We start from the raw sequence: 19,444 nt of genomic DNA on the forward strand, positions 1-19,444 counted from the left end.
TTGGGCGACGCCATTCGCGCTGCCTCCACTGCACAACACTTTATCGCCGTTGTGCAGGAATACGCCGACGTATACGCGTCATTAAATACGTACGTCCTCCCCTCACTCCGCCGGTAATCAATGGCGTATATAAGTAGAATAAAGCCCCTATCCGTAACGATAGGATTTTTTAACGCTTACGGTCTCGCAAATCAACGTGATCAGGTTTCTGACTTTTTGCGTGACCATCAAATTGATATCTTTTTAGTGCAGGAGACCCTACTTAAGCCCGCGCGCCGTGACCCTAAAATCGCGAACTATAACATGGTCAGGAACGACAGGCTCTCTGCCCGTGGTGGTGGTACCGTCATTTACTATAGAAGAGCCCTGCATTGCGTCCCGCTCGATCCTCCCGCGCTCGCTAATATCGAAGCATCAGTGTGCCGAATCTCACTGACGGGACACGCGCCGATCGTTATCGCGTCCGTTTATCTTCCACCGGATAAGATCGTTCTAAGCAGTGATGTCGAGGCGCTGCTCGGTATGGGGAGCTCTGTCATTCTGGCGGGCGACCTAAATTGTAAACACATCAGGTGGAACTCACACACCACAACCCCGAATGGCAGGCGGCTTGACGCGTTAGTCGATGATCTCGCCTTCGATATCGTCGCTCCGCTAACCCCGACTCACTACCCGCTAAATATCGCGCATCGCCCGGATATACTCGACATAGCGTTATTAAAAAACGTAACTCTGCGCTTACACTCGATCGAAGTAGTTTCAGAGTTAGATTCAGACCACCGTCCCGTCGTTATGAAGCTCGGTCGCGCTCCCGATTCCGTTCCCGTCACGAGGACTGTGGTGGATTGGCACACGCTGGGCATCAGCCTGGCTGAATCTGATCCACCATCGCTCCCGTTTAACCCGGACTCTATCCCGTCTCCTCAGGATACCGCTGAAGCCATAGACATCTTAACGTCACACATCACCTCGACATTAGATGGGTCATCGAAACAAGTTGTAGCGGAGGACTTCCTTCACCGCTTCAAATTGTCCGACCATATTAGGGAACTCCTTAGAGCTAAGAACGCCTCGATACGCGCCTACGACAGGTATCCTACCGCGGAAAATCGTATTCGAATGCGTGCCCTACAACGCGACGTAAAGTCTCGCATCGCCGAAGTCCGAGATGCCAGATGGTCTGATTTCTTAGAAGGACTCGCGCCCTCCCAAAGGTCTTACTACCGCTTAGCTCGTACTCTCAAATCGGATACGGTAGTAACTATGCCCCCCCTCGTAGGCCCCTCAGGCCGACTCGCGGCGTTTGATGATGACGAAAAAGCAGAGTTGCTGGCCGATACATTGCAAACCCAGTGCACGCCCAGCACTCAATCCGTGGACCCTGTTCATGTAGAATTAGTAGACAGTGAGGTAGAACGCAGAGCCTCCTTGCCACCATCGGATGCGTTACCACCCGTCACCCCGATAGAAGTTAAAGACTTGATCAAAGACCTACGTCCTCGCAAGGCTCCCGGTTCCGTCGGTATATCTAACCGCGTTATTAAACTTCTACCCGTCCAACTCATCGTGATGTTGGCATCTATTTTCAATGCCGCTATGGCGAACTGTATCTTTCCCGCGGTGTGGAAAGAAGCGGACGTTATCGGCATACATAAACCCGGTAAACCAAAAAATCATCCGACGAGCTACCGCCCGATTAGCCTCCTCATGTCTCTAGGCAAACTGTATGAGCGTCTGCTCTACAAACGCCTCAGAGACTTCGTCTCATCCAAGGGCATTCTCATCGATGAACAATTCGGATTCCGTACAAATCACTCATGCGTTCAACAGGTGCACCGCCTCACGGAGCACATTCTTGTGGGGCTTAATCGACCAAAACCGTTATACACGGGAGCTCTCTTCTTCGACGTCGCAAAAGCGTTCGACAAAGTCTGGCACAATGGTTTGATTTTCAAACTATTCAACATGGGCGTGCCGGATAGTCTCGTGCTCATCATACGGGACTTCTTGTCGAACCGCTCTTTTCGATATCGAGTCGAGGGAACCCGCTCCTCCCCACGACCTCTCACAGCTGGAGTCCCGCAAGGCTCTGTCCTCTCACCCCTCCTATTTAGCTTATTCGTCAACGATATTCCCCGGTCGCCGCCGACCCATTTAGCTTTATTCGCCGACGACACGACTGTTTACTATTCTAGTAGAAATAAGTCCCTAATCGCGAAGAAGCTTCAGAGCGCAGCCCTAGCCCTAGGACAGTGGTTCCGAAAATGGCGCATAGACATCAACCCAGCGAAAAGTACTGCGGTGCTATTTCAGAGGGGAAGCTCCACACGGATTTCCACCCGGATTAGGAGGAGGAATCTCACACCCCCGATTACTCTCTTTAGACAACCCATACCCTGGGCCAGGAAGGTCAAGTACCTGGGCGTTACCCTGGATGCATCGATGACATTCCGCCCGCATATAAAATCAGTCCGTGACCGTGCCGCGTTTATTCTCGGTAGACTCTACCCCATGATCTGTAAGCGGAGTAAAATGTCCCTTCGGAACAAGGTGACACTTTACAAAACTTGCATAAGGCCCGTCATGACTTACGCGAGTGTGGTGTTCGCTCACGCGGCCCGCACACACATAGACACCCTCCAATCCCTACAATCCCGCTTTTGCAGGTTAGCTGTCGGGGCTCCGTGGTTCGTGAGGAACGTTGACCTACACGACGACCTGGGCCTCGAATCAATTCGGAAATACATGAAGTCAGCGTCGGAACGATACTTCGATAAGGCTATGCGTCATGATAATCGCCTTATCGTTGCCGCCGCTGACTACTCCCCGAATCCTGATCATGCAGGAGCCAGTCACCGTCGACGCCCTAAACACGTCCTTACGGATCCATCAGATCCAATAACCTTTGCATTAGATGCCTTCAGCTCTAATACTAGGGGCAGGCTTAGGGACCCCGGTAACCGTACTCGTCGAACTCGACAAAGAGGTCGACGTGCAACCTAACCCATGCATCAGCCCGCTGAGTTTCTCGCCGGATCTTCTCAGCGGGTCGCGATTCCGATCCGGTAGTAGATTCATTCGCGAAACAATTGCTCTTGAGTTGTTAGGTCTCCTTCGGAGGCGCTCGGGCAGTTGTTAGCAAATCCCACCCCTCTTGGCTGAGCCTTTGCTCGCCCACCTGTCCTGGTGAAACTGGAAAGGCCTTCGGGCCACCAGTAAACTTTCAATCATAAAAAAAAAAAACCATCACTGAAGTCGGATACTGCCCACGTTGCACTCTGTTGACTAATTAGGAAGCTTCCTTTTAGCTTTGAGCATAAATACCGTCATTTTATTTGTTAAAATGTTGCTCAATTGTATAAAAAATCGCATCCGTATACAAATTTTTTCTATGATCTCCCTTTGCGTACTGCTTCAGTAGTTGTTTCGATTTTATCACCCTATCTTCTTTTAAATTATCAGTTAAGAAATGACAGTACGTCTCTTATAGGCTGTAGGTCCTAAGCCATCTTTTAAAATACGCAACATGGTTCTAGTTGCTATCTTCATCTCCCGAGATAAAATCTTTTGCTTTCGGACAGGATTTCTTCGAATTCTTACCCTTGCTGCTTTGACCACCTTTTTCGTACGAACACAACGTGGACGGCCAGATATTTTTCTGTCACAAACAGAAGAGGTCTCATTGCACCTATTAATAGCCCGGTACACAAACATTTTACTGATACCAAGCGTATGGAGAGTTTTAAAAATTGTATTTGGCTCCATACCTACTTTGCGTAATGCAATCACAGCGATTCGGTTCCCTTTATCACCCCACTCCATTTTAATATCGCAAAATATTTTACAATGTATTGGCGCCAAAATGAGAAAACTCAATGAGCAATCATATAATAATGACAAATTCCAAATTCAAATGTAATATTTTGTTTATTTTTAATTGTAACAGTATTTATGGCCAGACTAAGTATAAATATAATCTGAATCTCGAAAACGGCTCCAACGATTTTCATAAAATTTAGTATACAGGGGATTTCGGGAGCGATAAATCGATCCAGCTACGATTTATTTTCAGAAAATGTTGTTTCATTCGTGGTTTCAATAATCAACTCTTCCCGACATCTATTGGCGAATAATATTAAATAATATTCTATTTTTCTTAATTGAGGGCAACTAACCGCTTTAAATATACAAGATGGCATTATCAAAAAAAAAACGACCAAACCTCGGTCATCATCTAGTAAATAAATAAAACATCCTAGCAGATGTGTTTCTACAGCTTTTCTTTTGTCCAGTTTCAAAGGTGCAGGAGTACTTGTGTGTTCCATCGATAACATGCCAACTCAACTGCCTCGTGAGTCGACCGATTTCTTCGGGGACCTACTCTATCCGTACGCAGAGGACATCATGAAGTCTGATGCTACCAAACCACTGGAGGAACATAAATTCTCGTCCGTTGTTCATGGGGTGAAAAACATTCTTAATTTAAATTTAAATTTGAAGTCGTTATGGCCTAAAAGATAAGACGCCCAGTACAAAATATTGAGCGATGCGATTAGGCTAGTGTTCAAATCACGCCGATATGTTGTGTACTACATTTTTCTAAGGAAATACGTAGGTACATAACGTGCGTTCAAGAGTTCCTTCCATGATGAAGGAATAAACATCGTGCAATAAAATAAAATCCGTATAAAATATAATTTATGCAATTACTGAAGTCTTGTGAAACCGCACGGGTAGGTACCACCACCCTACCTATTTCTGCCGCGAATCAGTAATACGTTCCACTTTGAAGAGTGATGTAACCGTTGTACATAGAACTGAGAATTTGAACTCCTGTCTCAAACCGAGTAATGGCACTTAATATCAGGTAGGCCGTGCCCACCCATCTAAGCTTTTTTTAAAAATTCAATTTTTATTGAATTTGATATGAAAACGTTTGTCCCAAATTCCAGTTAGTTCTTTTTCATTCTTTATTTTCATTCCAAGCTATTTTTAAGATTTTAGCCTAAATTTAGTATATTAATTTTGGTATAAACGTTTATAAATTATACTCTTATTTCAGTCTATCATCACTAGCAATGGAAGATTGACTCCATCTTTTGAATACATTAATGAGCTACGCATGTCGAATACGTAAGTGTTTTACATACATGATCATTCTAACAAAAAAAAAACAATTTTCGTCACGTAAACAATTCCAAATTTCGCAGGCCTTCTTTAACCAATCGATTTACTACTAGGCTGCACTAAAAGTATCGGGAATGGAATATTTCCACTGTTCCTGTCATATTAAAATCTTTTTAATTGAAAACTCCTTGGTTTTAAAAATCGAATACCATTTATTTATTTAAAAAAAGATTCTCGGTTTGTCAAACTTGTTTAGTCGTTGAGAAAATGGAATTGACTCGAGAAAATTCAAGAGCGATGATTTATTATGACTTTCGAAGTGGTTTAACACAAAAACAGTGTGTTGACCGGATGATTTCTGCATTTGGTGATGAAGCCCCATCCAAAACCACAATTTATCGCTGGTTTGCTGAGTTTCAACGTGGACGTGTCAAGCTCAGTGATGATCCCCGTCAAGGTCGTCCAAAAACTGCAGTCACCCAAGAAAACGTTGATGCTGTGCGTAAGCTGATTGAGGAAGATCGACATGTGACATACCGCGAAATTCAGGCAACTTTAGACATTGGCATGAGTCAAATACAAATAATCTTGCATGAAAAATTAGGTGTAAAAAAGTTGTTTTCCCGATGGATACCGCATTCGCTCTGTGAAGAGCAAAAAGCGGCTCGCGTTACTTGGTGCGTCAGAACTCTCGAAAGATTCCACCAAAGATCCTCAAATGCTGTATACAGCATTGTATCAGGTGACGAATCCTGGATATACGCGTACGAACCCGAAACAAAAAACCAGTCACGAGTTTGGGTTTTCGAAAATGAGTTAAAGCCAACAAAAATTGTTCGTTCACGGAGTGTTGAAAAAAAAATGGTGGCCACGTTTGTCTCCAAAACCGGCCATGTTACGACTATTCCTCTTGAGCGACAAATAACGGTTAATGCAGAATGGTATGCTAGCATTTGTTTGCCACAGGTCGTTTCTCAACTCCGTAAAGAGAACTGCAACCGTCGCATCATCCTCCATCACGACAATGCGAGTTCTCACACCGAGCACAGAATAAAAGAGTTTTTAGAGCAAGAAAACATAGAATTATTAGACCATCCGCCGTACAGCCCCGGCTTAAGCCCTAATGATTTCTATACTTTCCCTAAAATAAAGAATAAATTGCGTGGACAGAGATTTTCATCACCCGAAGAAGCTGTGGACGCCTACAAATCGGCCATTTTGGAGACCCCAACTTCCGAATGGAATGGTTGCTTCAATGATTGGTTCCATCGTATGGAAAAATGTGTCAAATTTCGCGGAGAATACTTCGAAAAGCAATAATGTATTTCTATACATACTAAACATAATTGTGATGTTTCTTTTTAAATAGCAGACAGGAATAAAGGAAATAACAAATTACCTGAAAACAAAAGATTTGTGAAATTGTTACCAGGCTCCATAGACAATACGTCGTAAATACCGTATGACATATGAGTCGAAGTCTGAATTGTCTAATATAGCAGCTGCTTCATCTTGCAAAACGGAATGCATGATTGCTTCGCGGCATAAATAGGCAGGACGGTGGCAGCGACCCATGCGGACTTACAATACGTCCTACCACTAATTAGCCGGAGTACGCTGGTATATGCTCTGCAAACGCTGCTAACCATTCTCCCTTTTTTTCTACCTAAGCTGGTAGGCTTAGAGGGCTATGCCAGCGAAACAAAGCGAGTAGGTGAGCTCATGGGGCTCTAGCCTGAGGACGTTGCTAACACTAGCCCTAACACGAGCAGTGCTTCGCAGAATCTACCACTGGATAAATAACGCGATCCACTGAAAAGATCCAGCGAGAAACTCATTCTCCCGTGAATTAAGAAACGATGGGGCAGTACTGTTCTAGGTCATAGCCAAAATAACTAGAACCCTAATGGCCTATTGCAACGTAGATTCAGTACAACGGTCAAACAATTGCGTGAGGTACTAACCAGAGAAATATGCTCTATTTCAGTCGTTCCCGTCACAAAGTGGAAGGTAACGACCAGCAGTCGCCAATAGTGATCCTCGGCAGCGGATTGGTGTCCGCTCCCGTTGTGGAATACCTGTCCCGGGATAAAAACATTGCTGTGACAGTCGGTATGTTCTATGAGTATATTTTATTGACTGTTGATTGGCTTAAGCTGGGATGTGAAATGAAATATGTCGTCGTAGTGATGATAAAATTTGGATCATTCACGTGATTATGGCTCACCGAGTAACTGACATCAATATTTTTAATGTGAAAGTAACTTGGACATGGGTCTTTGGACTAGAGGAGAGCAGAGCAGGCTGAGAAGCGCGCTTTGGTAAGCCGTAACCACTTCAATGAGGCAAGCTGCTTTCGATGATAACTTTCCTACGCCAAGGGTCATTGTCTATATTAAAGACATGAAAAAGTTATTATCCACAATATCCGGTACTGATTCTGATAGTATGATATTTTCTTTTTCATGCTTATTTTTATTTTCTCATTATTCGATTGCTTTTGCGTGTTGCAATTGCTCACCGTCGCTCAAGCATACCGGTTATGACAAAAGTACAGCCAAGTCGCTGTGAACTATCAATAAATCGTTATTAATTATCCCTTGGGCCATTAAATGAGAACACAAGACTACTTCGCATCAGTTAGAGGCAGGAGGGTACCCGTACTAGCTCACTAGCTTTACATTTAAATATCGTATCAGCCTTACTCTCTTAATTTATTTCCAGCATCAGCAGTGAAAGAGGAAGCAGACGCTCTAGCAGAGAAGTACGGTGTCTCATCCGAATACTTCGAAGCTAATGACGAAGCAGCCCTTAAGGCCCTTACCTCTAAAGCCAGACTGGTAATTTCTCTTTTACCCTATGGCCTGCACGGGACTGTGGCTAAGGCCTGCCTCAATTCTGGAGCACATTTGGTTACCGCGTCATATGTTAGGCCCGAAGTACAGGAATTACACAAAAGGTACGTATTTGATTTTTTTTTAAAAGCTGGTAAATATTATTGTAGTTTTCATTCTTTTATCGATGTGAATTCGATCTTTTAGCCACTAAAACGTTTATATTTTTTTTCTTTCAATTATTTTGCTATGACCGTATATTTAAAAAAGTTCATTTTTTCGTAATTTATACACTGCCATACTGTTTTATCAGATTGCGATCAGTTTTGTAGGCTTACTGCTTGGACTAACGAAGCTTACGGATATAATAGAAAATTTTGGATGTAGATTAAATCGGCTCTGACTCTATTTCTGCGTCTGATCATCGTTTTTTTTGAACTTTAATTTGTTCGTAATCGATAATAGTACAGAATCAAATAAAATTATTAATATTAAGTATTATGTGTCTTAGCGCGAAAGAAGCGGGTCTGACGTTCCTCAATGAAGTAGGACTCGACCCCGGCATCGACCACTTGCTCGCGCTGGAGTGTATTCACAACATACAGAGCCACGGAGGAAGGATTGACTCGTTCGTCTCTTACTGTGGAGGTCAATATTACTTTAATCGATTATATTTGTGAAGTGAGGCAGTGATTCGAACCAATTTGCTACCGGTAGTACGCTGACCTAAAAGCCCGCACAAGTAGGTACCACACCCTGCCTATTTCTGCCGTGAAGCAGTAATGCGTTTCGGTTAGAAGGTTGGGGCAGCCGTTGTAACTATACTGAGACCTTAGAACTTATGTCTGAAGGTGGGTGGCGGTATTTATATTGTTGACATCTAAGGGCGCTAGTACCCACTCAATATCAGGTGAATCGTGAGGATAACCTACCATCCAAGTAACAAAATAAACTGAATTTAAAATTACTTAACAAACGCCAATTAGCAAATAACATGGTCTAAAATGTAACGATTAACTAGAGCGACTGTTTAGTTTGGTCCCGCTCTATTCCATATTGCACTCTAGATAATAATTTAATGGCGCAGTAGTTAGTACTTTGACTGCTAGGCCGAGGGCTATGGCTTTGATTCCCATTGCGGGCACACATTGTGGCGAACAGATTTGTTTGCGCATTGTTTCGGTGTTCAATAACTAAATAATATAGACGTACTAGCTGTCCATATATTGTGGTCCAATCATGTCAATCCGTTGCTTCATTTCGATGTGAAAGAAGAACAGACAAAGAAACAAACACTTTTTCAAATATATGTATAATATTAAAATAGTATGGATTGCAGTGTAGAATCTCTTGACTGTAATATATATAATATATTTTTAAGGTTTACCGGCACCGGAATTTAGTGACAACGCACTCCGTTACAAATTCTCATGGAATCCTCGTGGAGTTCTACTGAACACGATATCCAGTGCTAAATATCTGAGTAAAGGACAGGTCAGTTTACCAATCAGTCAGAGTTGATCTGATTCATTTATTTACGAAGAACACAGTTTATTGTGTTATTAGAAAGGAGACAGACAGGTATACATTATATATCGCACCGTTAGAATTGAAGTGACTTAATCCAAAATTCATGTAATAAGAAGCAAAACAGAAAAATTGGCTAAATTAGTAACTGAATGGTACCCTCGAGAGTGGAAAAGATTAAAAGGACGACCGTTCCAAAGGTGGGTGGGTAGACGATATAAAAGCCGTTGCAGGCTCTTTTTTTTAGTTTCGATTTTAATACTTTAAGCCTTAAAATAAAATAAAATTGCTATAAAAGAGATTGAAAGTGTACTTTATCCTTTTCTAGACTAAAATTTAAATAAAAAAAATTATATTTATAAACTAATAGAATACATGTTAATATAAGTTATTTAAAGTATAAAATTCATCGTCATAAAAATTTATTTACGCCACTTCAATTCAAAAGGTGCGATATATATTACATAATATGTGTATATTGTAGTACATATGTAGTATGTGTGTATTTTTGTATAAATAATTAGATCTGTGTTTTTAATTTATACTTGCACAATATACGATGCACCTACCAATAAATAGTCTGCACTACCTTTGGTTGAATGGTAGAGAATGCCTTAAGCATTAAGTACGCCAATGTAAATAATATATACACTTGTATTAAATAAATAAATAAATATTGTTTACATAAGCATCTCCCATATAAAATATGACTTTTAACTTTACGAATGATGTGACATCCTTGTCACCTGTTACTTAAATGAAACTTAATGAAAAAAAAATTTTTTTATTGCTTAGTTTGGTGGACGAGCTCACAGCTCACCTGGTGTTAAGTGGTTACTGGAGCCCATGAACATCTACAACGTAAATGCGCCACCCACCTTGAGATATAAGTTCTGTATAGTTACAACGGCTGCCCCACCCTTCAAACCGAAACGCATTACTGCTTCACGGCAGAAATAGGCAGGGCGGTGGTACCTGCCCGCCACCAGTAAAAAAGGTTACGTTGGGCTGTTCATATTCAGATCGTAGAAGTGTTGAGCGGCGGTGAGCTGATGTCAGTGGCTCGAGAGCTGGACTTCCTCCCTGGATTCGCGTTCGAAGGGTTCCCCAATAGAGACAGCACGATCTACTCTACGTTATACGGTATAGAAGAGGCACACACAATGTTCAGGGGCACTATCCGATACAAAGGTGAGATTTGAGAGAGATAGAAAGAGAGGGAAGATTTTTTATATTACGTGCGGTAGGAACTTGCGTAAATTGGTCAGGAGGAACATTTCATCACGAAAAGTTCTTGTGAAATTCTTAATGTTTTTGATTGTATTTTCTTTCCATGCTTTTTATGGATATATATACATCTGGTGGTAAATGGTCACCGGAGTTCATAGATATGTGAGTTCATAACGCGAATGCTTGAGGTATAAGTCGTAGTCTCAACTGTATAGTGTATTCCCTTCAGATCTGAACGCATGACTGCTTCACGGCAGAAATATCTACCACTTTACGCTTTGTAATTGAGTTTTCTCTTACCAGGATTCGCTGAGACGATGAAAGCCTTACAGCTCTTCGGTTTGGTGGATCCAAACTCACATCCATCTCTACATCCAGACGGACCTAACATTACATGGGTACGATACGGATAATTTCTCAGCTTACCGTCTATCTTATCTTATACCTTTAAACGAGCAATTCTTGTATATTAATATATACTTATATAATCTGAATCTCGGAAACGGCTCCAACGATTTTCATAAAATTTAGTATACAGGGGATTTCGGGGGCGATAAATCGATCTAGCTACGATTTATTTTCAGAAAATGTTTTCAATAATCAACTCTTCCCGACATCTATTGGCGAATAATAATACTATTTTTCTTAATTAAGGGCAACTAACCGCTTTAAAGACACAAAAAGATGGCGTTATCAAAAAAAAAAACCGAGCAAAGCTCGGTCATCGTCTAGTAATTCATTAAGTAGTAAAACTAAGGAGCTAGTACTCAGTCTGAAGACAATAGCAGTAGCCTTACTATATAAAAAAAATTCACATCTCTTGTATTTTGTAATCTAGAATAACATTTTAAAAAGTTGTACGTTTGGTTTCATCGAAAGACAGTTTTACTCTCTGGGTCTTCTATATACTTGTTCTAAACTTTTGCAGTTATACTACAGCTAAATAAAAGTTAAAAGCAGTTAGATTATGCACAGTATCTAAAAAGGCACCAAGATTTTCACAATGAGTTCCCGATATTTTGGCACTGTTACAAGCGCCGATCAGGGGCGGGCTGGTAAATCTAAATCGACTAATTCGTCTTAAGTACACATTAAACAGGAGATTGTGCATTGTGTCTATATGTTTTGTTACTTGCGTGCTTATTTGTGATTAGCGCCAGACATTTAAAGTGTTTCTCAGTTTTAGTGACGACGAAATTAAACTACAAACCAGTAATTCATCATCATTTTCCTGCCCTTCTCCCAGTCACCCGGGGTCGGCGCAACGTGTTTTCTCCTTCCATACTCCTCTATCATATTAATTATACCATTTCTTCGCTCACTCCTTTCTTACACATATCGTCTTTCACGCAATCCATCGTTTTTTTCTTAGGTCTAGCTCTTCCTCTAAAGCCTTCCACATTCATAGTTAAAACTCTCTTAACAACCTCAGTGTCATTTCGTCTCATCACATGTCATACCATCCCAAACGCGCGCTTCTCAACTTCTCTGTCACAGATGCCAATTTCAGACTTCCTCTACCACAAACCAGTAATTGTAAGGTTCCAAATAATAAGACATCAAAATGATATTGACTTAAAATTCACGAATATTATCCTCTCTAATATTCTCACGAATATATATATATGGTTTTGTATATTTTAGCGTCAATTTGCCTGTGAACTTCTTGGTCTGCTGGACCAGTCGATATTCTATGACAACTTGAAGTCCCGGGCAGCAGAACAATTGGGGCCAGTCGGAGCTCAAGCCGTAGAATCCTTGGGACTGCTCAGTGATAGCGAAATCGTCAAATGCGGCACTCCGTTGGACACGATCAGTCATTACCTTAGTAAAAAGCTGCAGTTAGGTGAGTTGGAAATTATCCATTGAGCACTGTGAAATTATTGAAAAACTTGAAGGCTAGAAGGAACCATCATCCCGTCCTTTTCGAAGAGCAGCATAGCCATAGCAATTCAATTGAGTCTTCGATTTCGTGCGATGCCATGTCTAAGGTATCTGGGAATGAGATACTTTTTTTATTATTACTGCATGGCGCTACCCTCTTTCAGAAATGATCGAAGTATCAAATGTATTAAACAACTTAATTCCATGGGGAATGCTCTGAGGAATTATTCGAGATGATCCCCTAATCTCCTATTTATCATCGCACCTCCCGCATATTATCTGGAACCGCTGCGTTCATCGACAGTGCGTTTCCAAAGATCTTTTTTGCCACGTACCATCCGACCTTGGAATAAACTCCCCTCCACGGTGTTTTTCGAGCGGTATGACATGTCCTTCTTCAAACGAGGCTTGCGGAGAGTACTTAATGGTAGGCAGCGGCTTGGCTCTGCTCCTGGCGTTACTGACGTCCATGAGTGACGGTGACCACTTACCATCAGGTGGGCCGTATGCTCGTCTACCTACAAAGGCAATAATAAAAAAAAACAACGGTTGCATCGAACCGAAAGGCATATTCACAATACGTTCTATTAATAAATTTCAAGTACAAAAAATTAACGAAATTGACTGCTGTAAGCCTAGTATCTGCTCAATTTATTTGTACTAGTAGTCGTCCGGTAGTCGAAATTCAACTATAATTAATTGAAATTAAAAGTTTGTACACTATTATGATTCTATTTTCAAAGACTATTATACTTCTATAATCACAAATTTCGCCAAGAAAATACTATAGAAAAATATTAATAAAGACAAACAATATTTAATCTATTCTCAATTTGACCACAGACGTCAAGAACAAGAACAAAAAATAAATAGTATGCATGCGTGTGTGTGTCAAATACATGGTAATGGGTGTGTAATGTTTTTTTATTGATTTAATGTATTTTTTAAGCATAATTAAAAAAAATATTAACATTCTGCACTCCTTCTCTATATTCTCTATAAGTGTGGGAAATTTCATACCCCTCCGTCCGCGCAATTTTCGTAAAAAGGGATACAAGGGCAATAAAAAAAAATACAAAGTTTTTCCTTCACGTATTAATATATAGATTCTAATATTTCGTCTACATCAATTTCTGTCAATAAGTACGTTAATTTCGATTAAAATGCTGCTTGGCAACAAAATCACTTAAAACTATGATTTCACTGTAATGGAATTTAATTGGATACTTATTCGAAAATACATTCAGTAGTAAGTTGTTGTTAAACAAGAGTCGGCAGATTGCACGATAACCTAAACAAAAACTGTGCGTCTGATGTGTTTGTGTCAACTTTGAACTCCACTTGATAAAAACCAATGCATTTATTGCATATTAGCTTATGATGAAAAATGTATTTAATTTAACGACAGCTTTTAAAACTTTTGTTTTGTATTTTGACCGCAACAGACTCCAATTGGTTCTTAAGTTATATTTTCTAAAATCATATGTCACTTTGCTAAGAATATCGCTCATATTGATTTTACTTAGTTTTTAGCCGAGACAAAAAATTCAATAAATTTTAAGAATTTTGCCAGATTTATATTATGATTTCATAAATATGTAAACATATGCTAGATTAACAATTTATAGACGAGTCACATTTATCTAATACCAGATAGATCAGTTTTTAGTTACTTATTTACTCATATTATGTAAGTACATATAGCGCAACGACAGATCATCATAAATAGGTAGGCTGCGGCTTGGCTCTGCCCCTGGCATTGCTGAAGTCCATGGACGACGGTAACCACTCACCATCAGGTGGGCCGTATGCTCGTCCGCCTACAAGGGCAATAAAAAATAAATAAAAAAATTACAATATTTTTTACACACAGACAAGGACGAGACAGACTTCGTGGTTCTGCGACACGAGCTCGGAGTTACGTGGAGCGACGGTAAAAAGGAGAAACGAGAGGTCACCATGACGGTCAGGGGAGATCCTGCGTCTCATACAGCTATGGCCAGAACTGTAGGATTGCCGACGGCCATTGCCGCTAAGATGGTACTTGATGGTAAGAAAATAATATATCGAGGGGTGAAAGGCTATTCGGTTCAAGCGACGTTTGGCTTAATACCGACACTTGAGTCGTCTATTATCAAAGGTGGCAATCTGTGCATTTGGACAAAAAAATGTTATTGATATGGCAATACAGATTGATTTGAATATCAATCGTCTCCTTCAAAGAATACGGTTCAAAACCTGCATTAAATAAAGTATTAACTTAACCTGTTATTTATCTAAGATATCGTTCAGAAGAGTTTTGTGACTGCCAATGGAATACAAAGTCAATAATTCGTTTTTCTGATTTATCAATAATTGTCCAAAAGTCACATTGCCGGCTTTGATAATAGTCGACTCACTTATCCTTGTAATTAAAGGTGCGTTTTATTTGGTACTAGCGACCCGCACTCGCTTCGCTTCGGAAACTGTGATTTATTATTGATTTCTCCACTATTTAGTGGATGTTCTTATACTTATAAACCTTCCTCTTCAATCACTCTATCTATTAAAAAAAACCGCATCAAAATCCGTTGCGTAGTTTTAAAGATTTAAGCATACATAGGGACAGATATAGGGGCAGAGAAAGCGACTTTGTTTTATACTATGTAGTGATTAGCATCAACAGTTCGATGTTTTTAATTGAACTTCAATTAAACTTACTATATTCAGATAGCTGAAGAAGTCTATCGATATGTTCGTTTTTCCAAATTTGAAAAATTTTAAATGGCTCTCCTATAAAGTTGCAAAAATGTTGCTTAAAATAAATAGCCTTTAACCTGTTGATATAATACTGAATCAACGAAGGTTTTTTTTTAAATAAGGTGTCATTCTTAGTGATTCGATGCTCACGTTCAATCATACATTAAGGTACAAACGTATTTATACATACATTTCTTGAAGGGACGTAGACGGGCCGACTCCGTTGTAGACACAATACCATAGCACTTTACCGTTAACGGTACATAGTAAGCAAGCACTATACATAACAAGTTCTCGTTCATGTGCTGTGAAACATACTTGATCCTGTGGATCGAATGGTAAACAATCGACGTCGCCCTAAACACGTCATCACGGATCCTCCCGATCCATTAAAGGTGCTTTTAGGTACCTCAAGCAACGGTCACCGTCCTCGCCGAACCCGTCGACTTGCGACGAAGTGCTCGACGAGTAAATTAACCCATAGACACAGCCCACTGAGTTTCTCGCCGGATCTTCTCAGTGGGTCGCGTTTTCGATCCGGTAGTAGATTCTGCGAAGCACTACTCTTGCTAGGGCCAGTGTTAGCAACAATTCCGGTTTGAGCCCCGTGAGCTAACCTACACGTCAAGGCGAAACTGAAATAACCTCTCAAGGCTATCAGCATAGATAGGAAAAAAAGTGTTGTGAACTCAATCAGAAAAGTTGACTGCTGGCCAACGAATTCGGTAACGTGACATCACAGGTCAGCTCCGTAATTTGTGATCCATTGCGTGCTACTAAGATGATACAGTTTTAAGTTTCACGTATCAGAAATCACTAGCACGACCAAACTATGTTTTCGTTTTCGGGAGTCGTTCTAATATGTTCATAACAACCAATCATAATATGTGTTAGTTACTAGCTACTTTTTACTACATATCGTCATTGATATATAAAAAACGCTTTTTAATACATTCATAATTTTTAACACATGAATGACCGAATGATCATTGTCATTGTTTAACGGCCGTCTGGTGTGGTGGTAAGTGACATGGTCACTACACAAGGAGGCCGCGGGTTCGAATCCCGCCAAGGGAAGATATTTGTATGATAAATTTTAATATAAATGTTTTTTCCAGGGTTATGGATGTATATTAAATATATGTATGTGTATAATAAAAATCTTACATTTATATCCGTTATCTGATACCTGTAACACAAGTTCTTTACGAACTTATCACGGGACCAGTTAACGTGGCGTGATTGTAAATATTTATTATTATTATTATTTATTTATATTTATTTAAAATCTTATTAATTACATAATATTTTTTAAAAAAGATATTAAAAATACAATTTTTTAAAAAAGATATTAAAAATACAATTTTTAAAAAACACTATATAAAAATAGATTGCCGCTGATGGCGGTGTCTACGACACAAGCCACCAGTGGTTAGGACTCCAGAGTGAGAAACCTCCTCACAATGCGTGCAGTATCGAGGATAACTGCTTTCTGTATTAGGCCCTTAACCCAGCTGGATAACGAAAGTTTCTTAAGATGTTGATCGAAACTTTTCGCTATCAAGCCGTGTACCGATACAACTATTGGAACAATGATGGTTGAATCAACATGCCACATGGCGGTAGTCTCGTGGGCCAGGTCTAAATATTTTATTAATTTGTCCTTTTCTGCCTTCACGAGGTTCTCGTCATGAGGAATGGTGACATCAACCAACACTGCTCGACGCGTAGATCGATCTATTATCACAATATCAGGTTTATTGGCAAAAATATACCTATCCGTGATAATAGATCGGTCCCAGTAGAGCGTAACATGACCATTATCAAGAACTGGTTGAGGTTGGTATTGGTATATAAGGTACAGCAGAATCAAGAAAACCATATTTCAGAGCAAGTTGTTGATGGATAATCCTAGCCACTTGGTTATGTCTATGCAAGTACTCGCCGTTAGCAAACCGAGAACAGCCAGAAACAATATGTCTAATAGACTCTCCCGGACGGTGGCATGCCCGACAAATGTCGACCGTCCCATCCTTTAGTATATATTTCCGGTAGTTGTTCGTCATGATAACTTCGTCCATAATTGCAAAGATAAAACCTTCAGTTTCCCCAAAGAGGTTACTGAATCGTAACCAGGCCACGGAAGCTAATTGGTCTACATCAGGCCCTGTGAGAGCCCGGTAGAACCTACCGTGTAACTCCTTGCTCCTCCATACAGTTATGCGATCTGAAATACTCTCTACCTTCAGCCTCTTCCAATTCCCGTTAGCTAAGGATAGCGGAGTTAGCCCCTTATCGACTGCAACGACATCCCGATACATATTCACGTTCATCTTAAGGAAATATTCCCTAAGGTTGTATATCTCTCGGTTATGTAGATCCTTGGCATTCAAAATACCACGACCCCCACATTTCCGAGGAATATACAACCTCATTACAGACGAACGTGGATGATGCATTCTGTATGCCGTTAACAATCGTCTGACTTTTCTGTCCAGTACGTCCAGCTCTGATTGCGTCCACCTTAGTATGCCAAAGGAATATGTTAACATAGGCATGACCCAACCATTAAACGCTCGGATTTTGTTTCCGCCTGATAAATGGCTTTTTAAGACCTTTATAAGACGACCAAAAAACCGATTTCTAAACGATTGTTTCATATCTGCGTCAACAATATTCAGCACTTCAAACATACCAAGGTACTTGTAAGTTTCCGATTCACAAAGAGACTTGAGGACCACACTATGGTTAAGTAGTAAGCAATCTGAGCTTACAACTTTACCTCTCTGTACATCTATGAACGCACATTTATCAACACCAAATTCCATCCCAATGGCTTTACTAAAATTGTCGGTTATTTTAAGTAAACTCATTAAGTCTGGTTTTTTGGAAGCAAATAATTTGAGATCATCCATGAACAAGAGATGTGATATAGCCTCAGCTCCTCTGCGAAGTCGGTAGCCTAGCGTTGAATCTTTAAGTAATGTACTTAAAGGATTAAGCGCCAAACAAAACCACAAAGGACTCAGACTGTCGCCCTGAAAGATACCCCGCTTAATCCTTATTAAATTCGGGGCAGCAGAAGAAGTCATCTGACCTGGTTGACTAAGAAACGTAGACCATTGACCCATGCATGAGCTAAGAAAGGAGCATAGTATGGGATTTATTTTATATAGCTCTAAAACTCTCATTAGCCATGTATGAGGCACAGAGTCATACGCTTTCTTATAATCAATCCAAGCCATATGAACGTTCCTCTTACTCCGCCGAACTTGTTGAGTAATGGTCATGTCAATGAGTAGCAAATCTTTTGTACCTCGAGACCCTGCCTTACATCCATTCTGATTAGGTGATAAAATGTTATTATTAAAAATGTGATTTTGAATTTTGATTCTCAAAATGGATGTAAGTAGCTTATAGATAGTAGGTAAGCATGTAATTGGTCTGTAATTCTTGGGATCCGAGGTATTGCCAGATTTATAAATCAAATAAGTGATACCAGATGTCATGAAATCTGGGAGTGATCCCAACTCAAGGGCCTGTTGGAATTGAGCTGCCAGGCGTTCATGTGAACTTCGGATCCACTTGATCCAGTAACTGTGCAGTCCGTCCGGTCCCGGACTTTTCCAATTTGGCATCGAACGTACTGCACGAGAAACATCAACGGCGGAAATTGTTATTGAATCCATCTCTTTATACGATTCACATTCCCGCCTGACAGTTTGTATCCATTCCCCTTCAGAGTGACCAATGGGTATCGACCAAATATTATTCCAAAATGTTGACATGTCCTCTTCGTTGACATTGTATGGCTCATCGGTCACTTGGGATTGAGACGACTCCCAGTTTCTGTATACACTTCTTTGATCTCTTTGGAAAACTCTATTCAAATGGTATCGCTCAGATCTTAGACGATACCGACGAATACGGCTTGCCCAAGCATAAACTTTTTGCTTCCAGAAGTCTATGCGCTCAATAATACAGGTCATGTATTCGTTTGAGCTTATTCCAGTTCCGGCAAAGGCCTGATCAACGAAACACATAACCCGTGGACGAGTATTTCCTTTCTGGAAGCACATAAGCTTTGCTATAAGAATCCTGGC

General features: G+C 40.5%; 1 protein-coding gene across 2 annotated transcripts in view; it reads left to right on the forward strand.

The window, feature by feature from the left end:
- The window catches only part of LOC101743783 (alpha-aminoadipic semialdehyde synthase, mitochondrial), a 46,444-nt gene that overhangs the window by 26,043 nt on the left and 957 nt on the right, over window positions 1-19,444 (forward strand). For both annotated transcript variants that reach the window (XM_004926487.5, XM_062671545.1), the window contains 10 exons: window positions 4,293-4,464; window positions 5,063-5,133; window positions 7,115-7,239; window positions 7,852-8,086; window positions 8,473-8,609; window positions 9,343-9,455; window positions 10,511-10,679; window positions 11,022-11,116; window positions 12,363-12,564; window positions 14,476-14,652. In XM_004926487.5, the coding sequence (XP_004926544.2) occupies window positions 4,293-4,464; window positions 5,063-5,133; window positions 7,115-7,239; window positions 7,852-8,086; window positions 8,473-8,609; window positions 9,343-9,455; window positions 10,511-10,679; window positions 11,022-11,116; window positions 12,363-12,564; window positions 14,476-14,652 (1,496 nt within the window). The remainder of the gene's footprint in view (window positions 1-4,292; window positions 4,465-5,062; window positions 5,134-7,114; window positions 7,240-7,851; window positions 8,087-8,472; window positions 8,610-9,342; window positions 9,456-10,510; window positions 10,680-11,021; window positions 11,117-12,362; window positions 12,565-14,475; window positions 14,653-19,444) is intronic.

The sequence above is a fragment of the Bombyx mori genome, chromosome 12, assembly GCF_030269925.1.
Source record: "Bombyx mori chromosome 12, ASM3026992v2".
Taxonomy (NCBI): domain Eukaryota; kingdom Metazoa; phylum Arthropoda; class Insecta; order Lepidoptera; family Bombycidae; genus Bombyx; species Bombyx mori.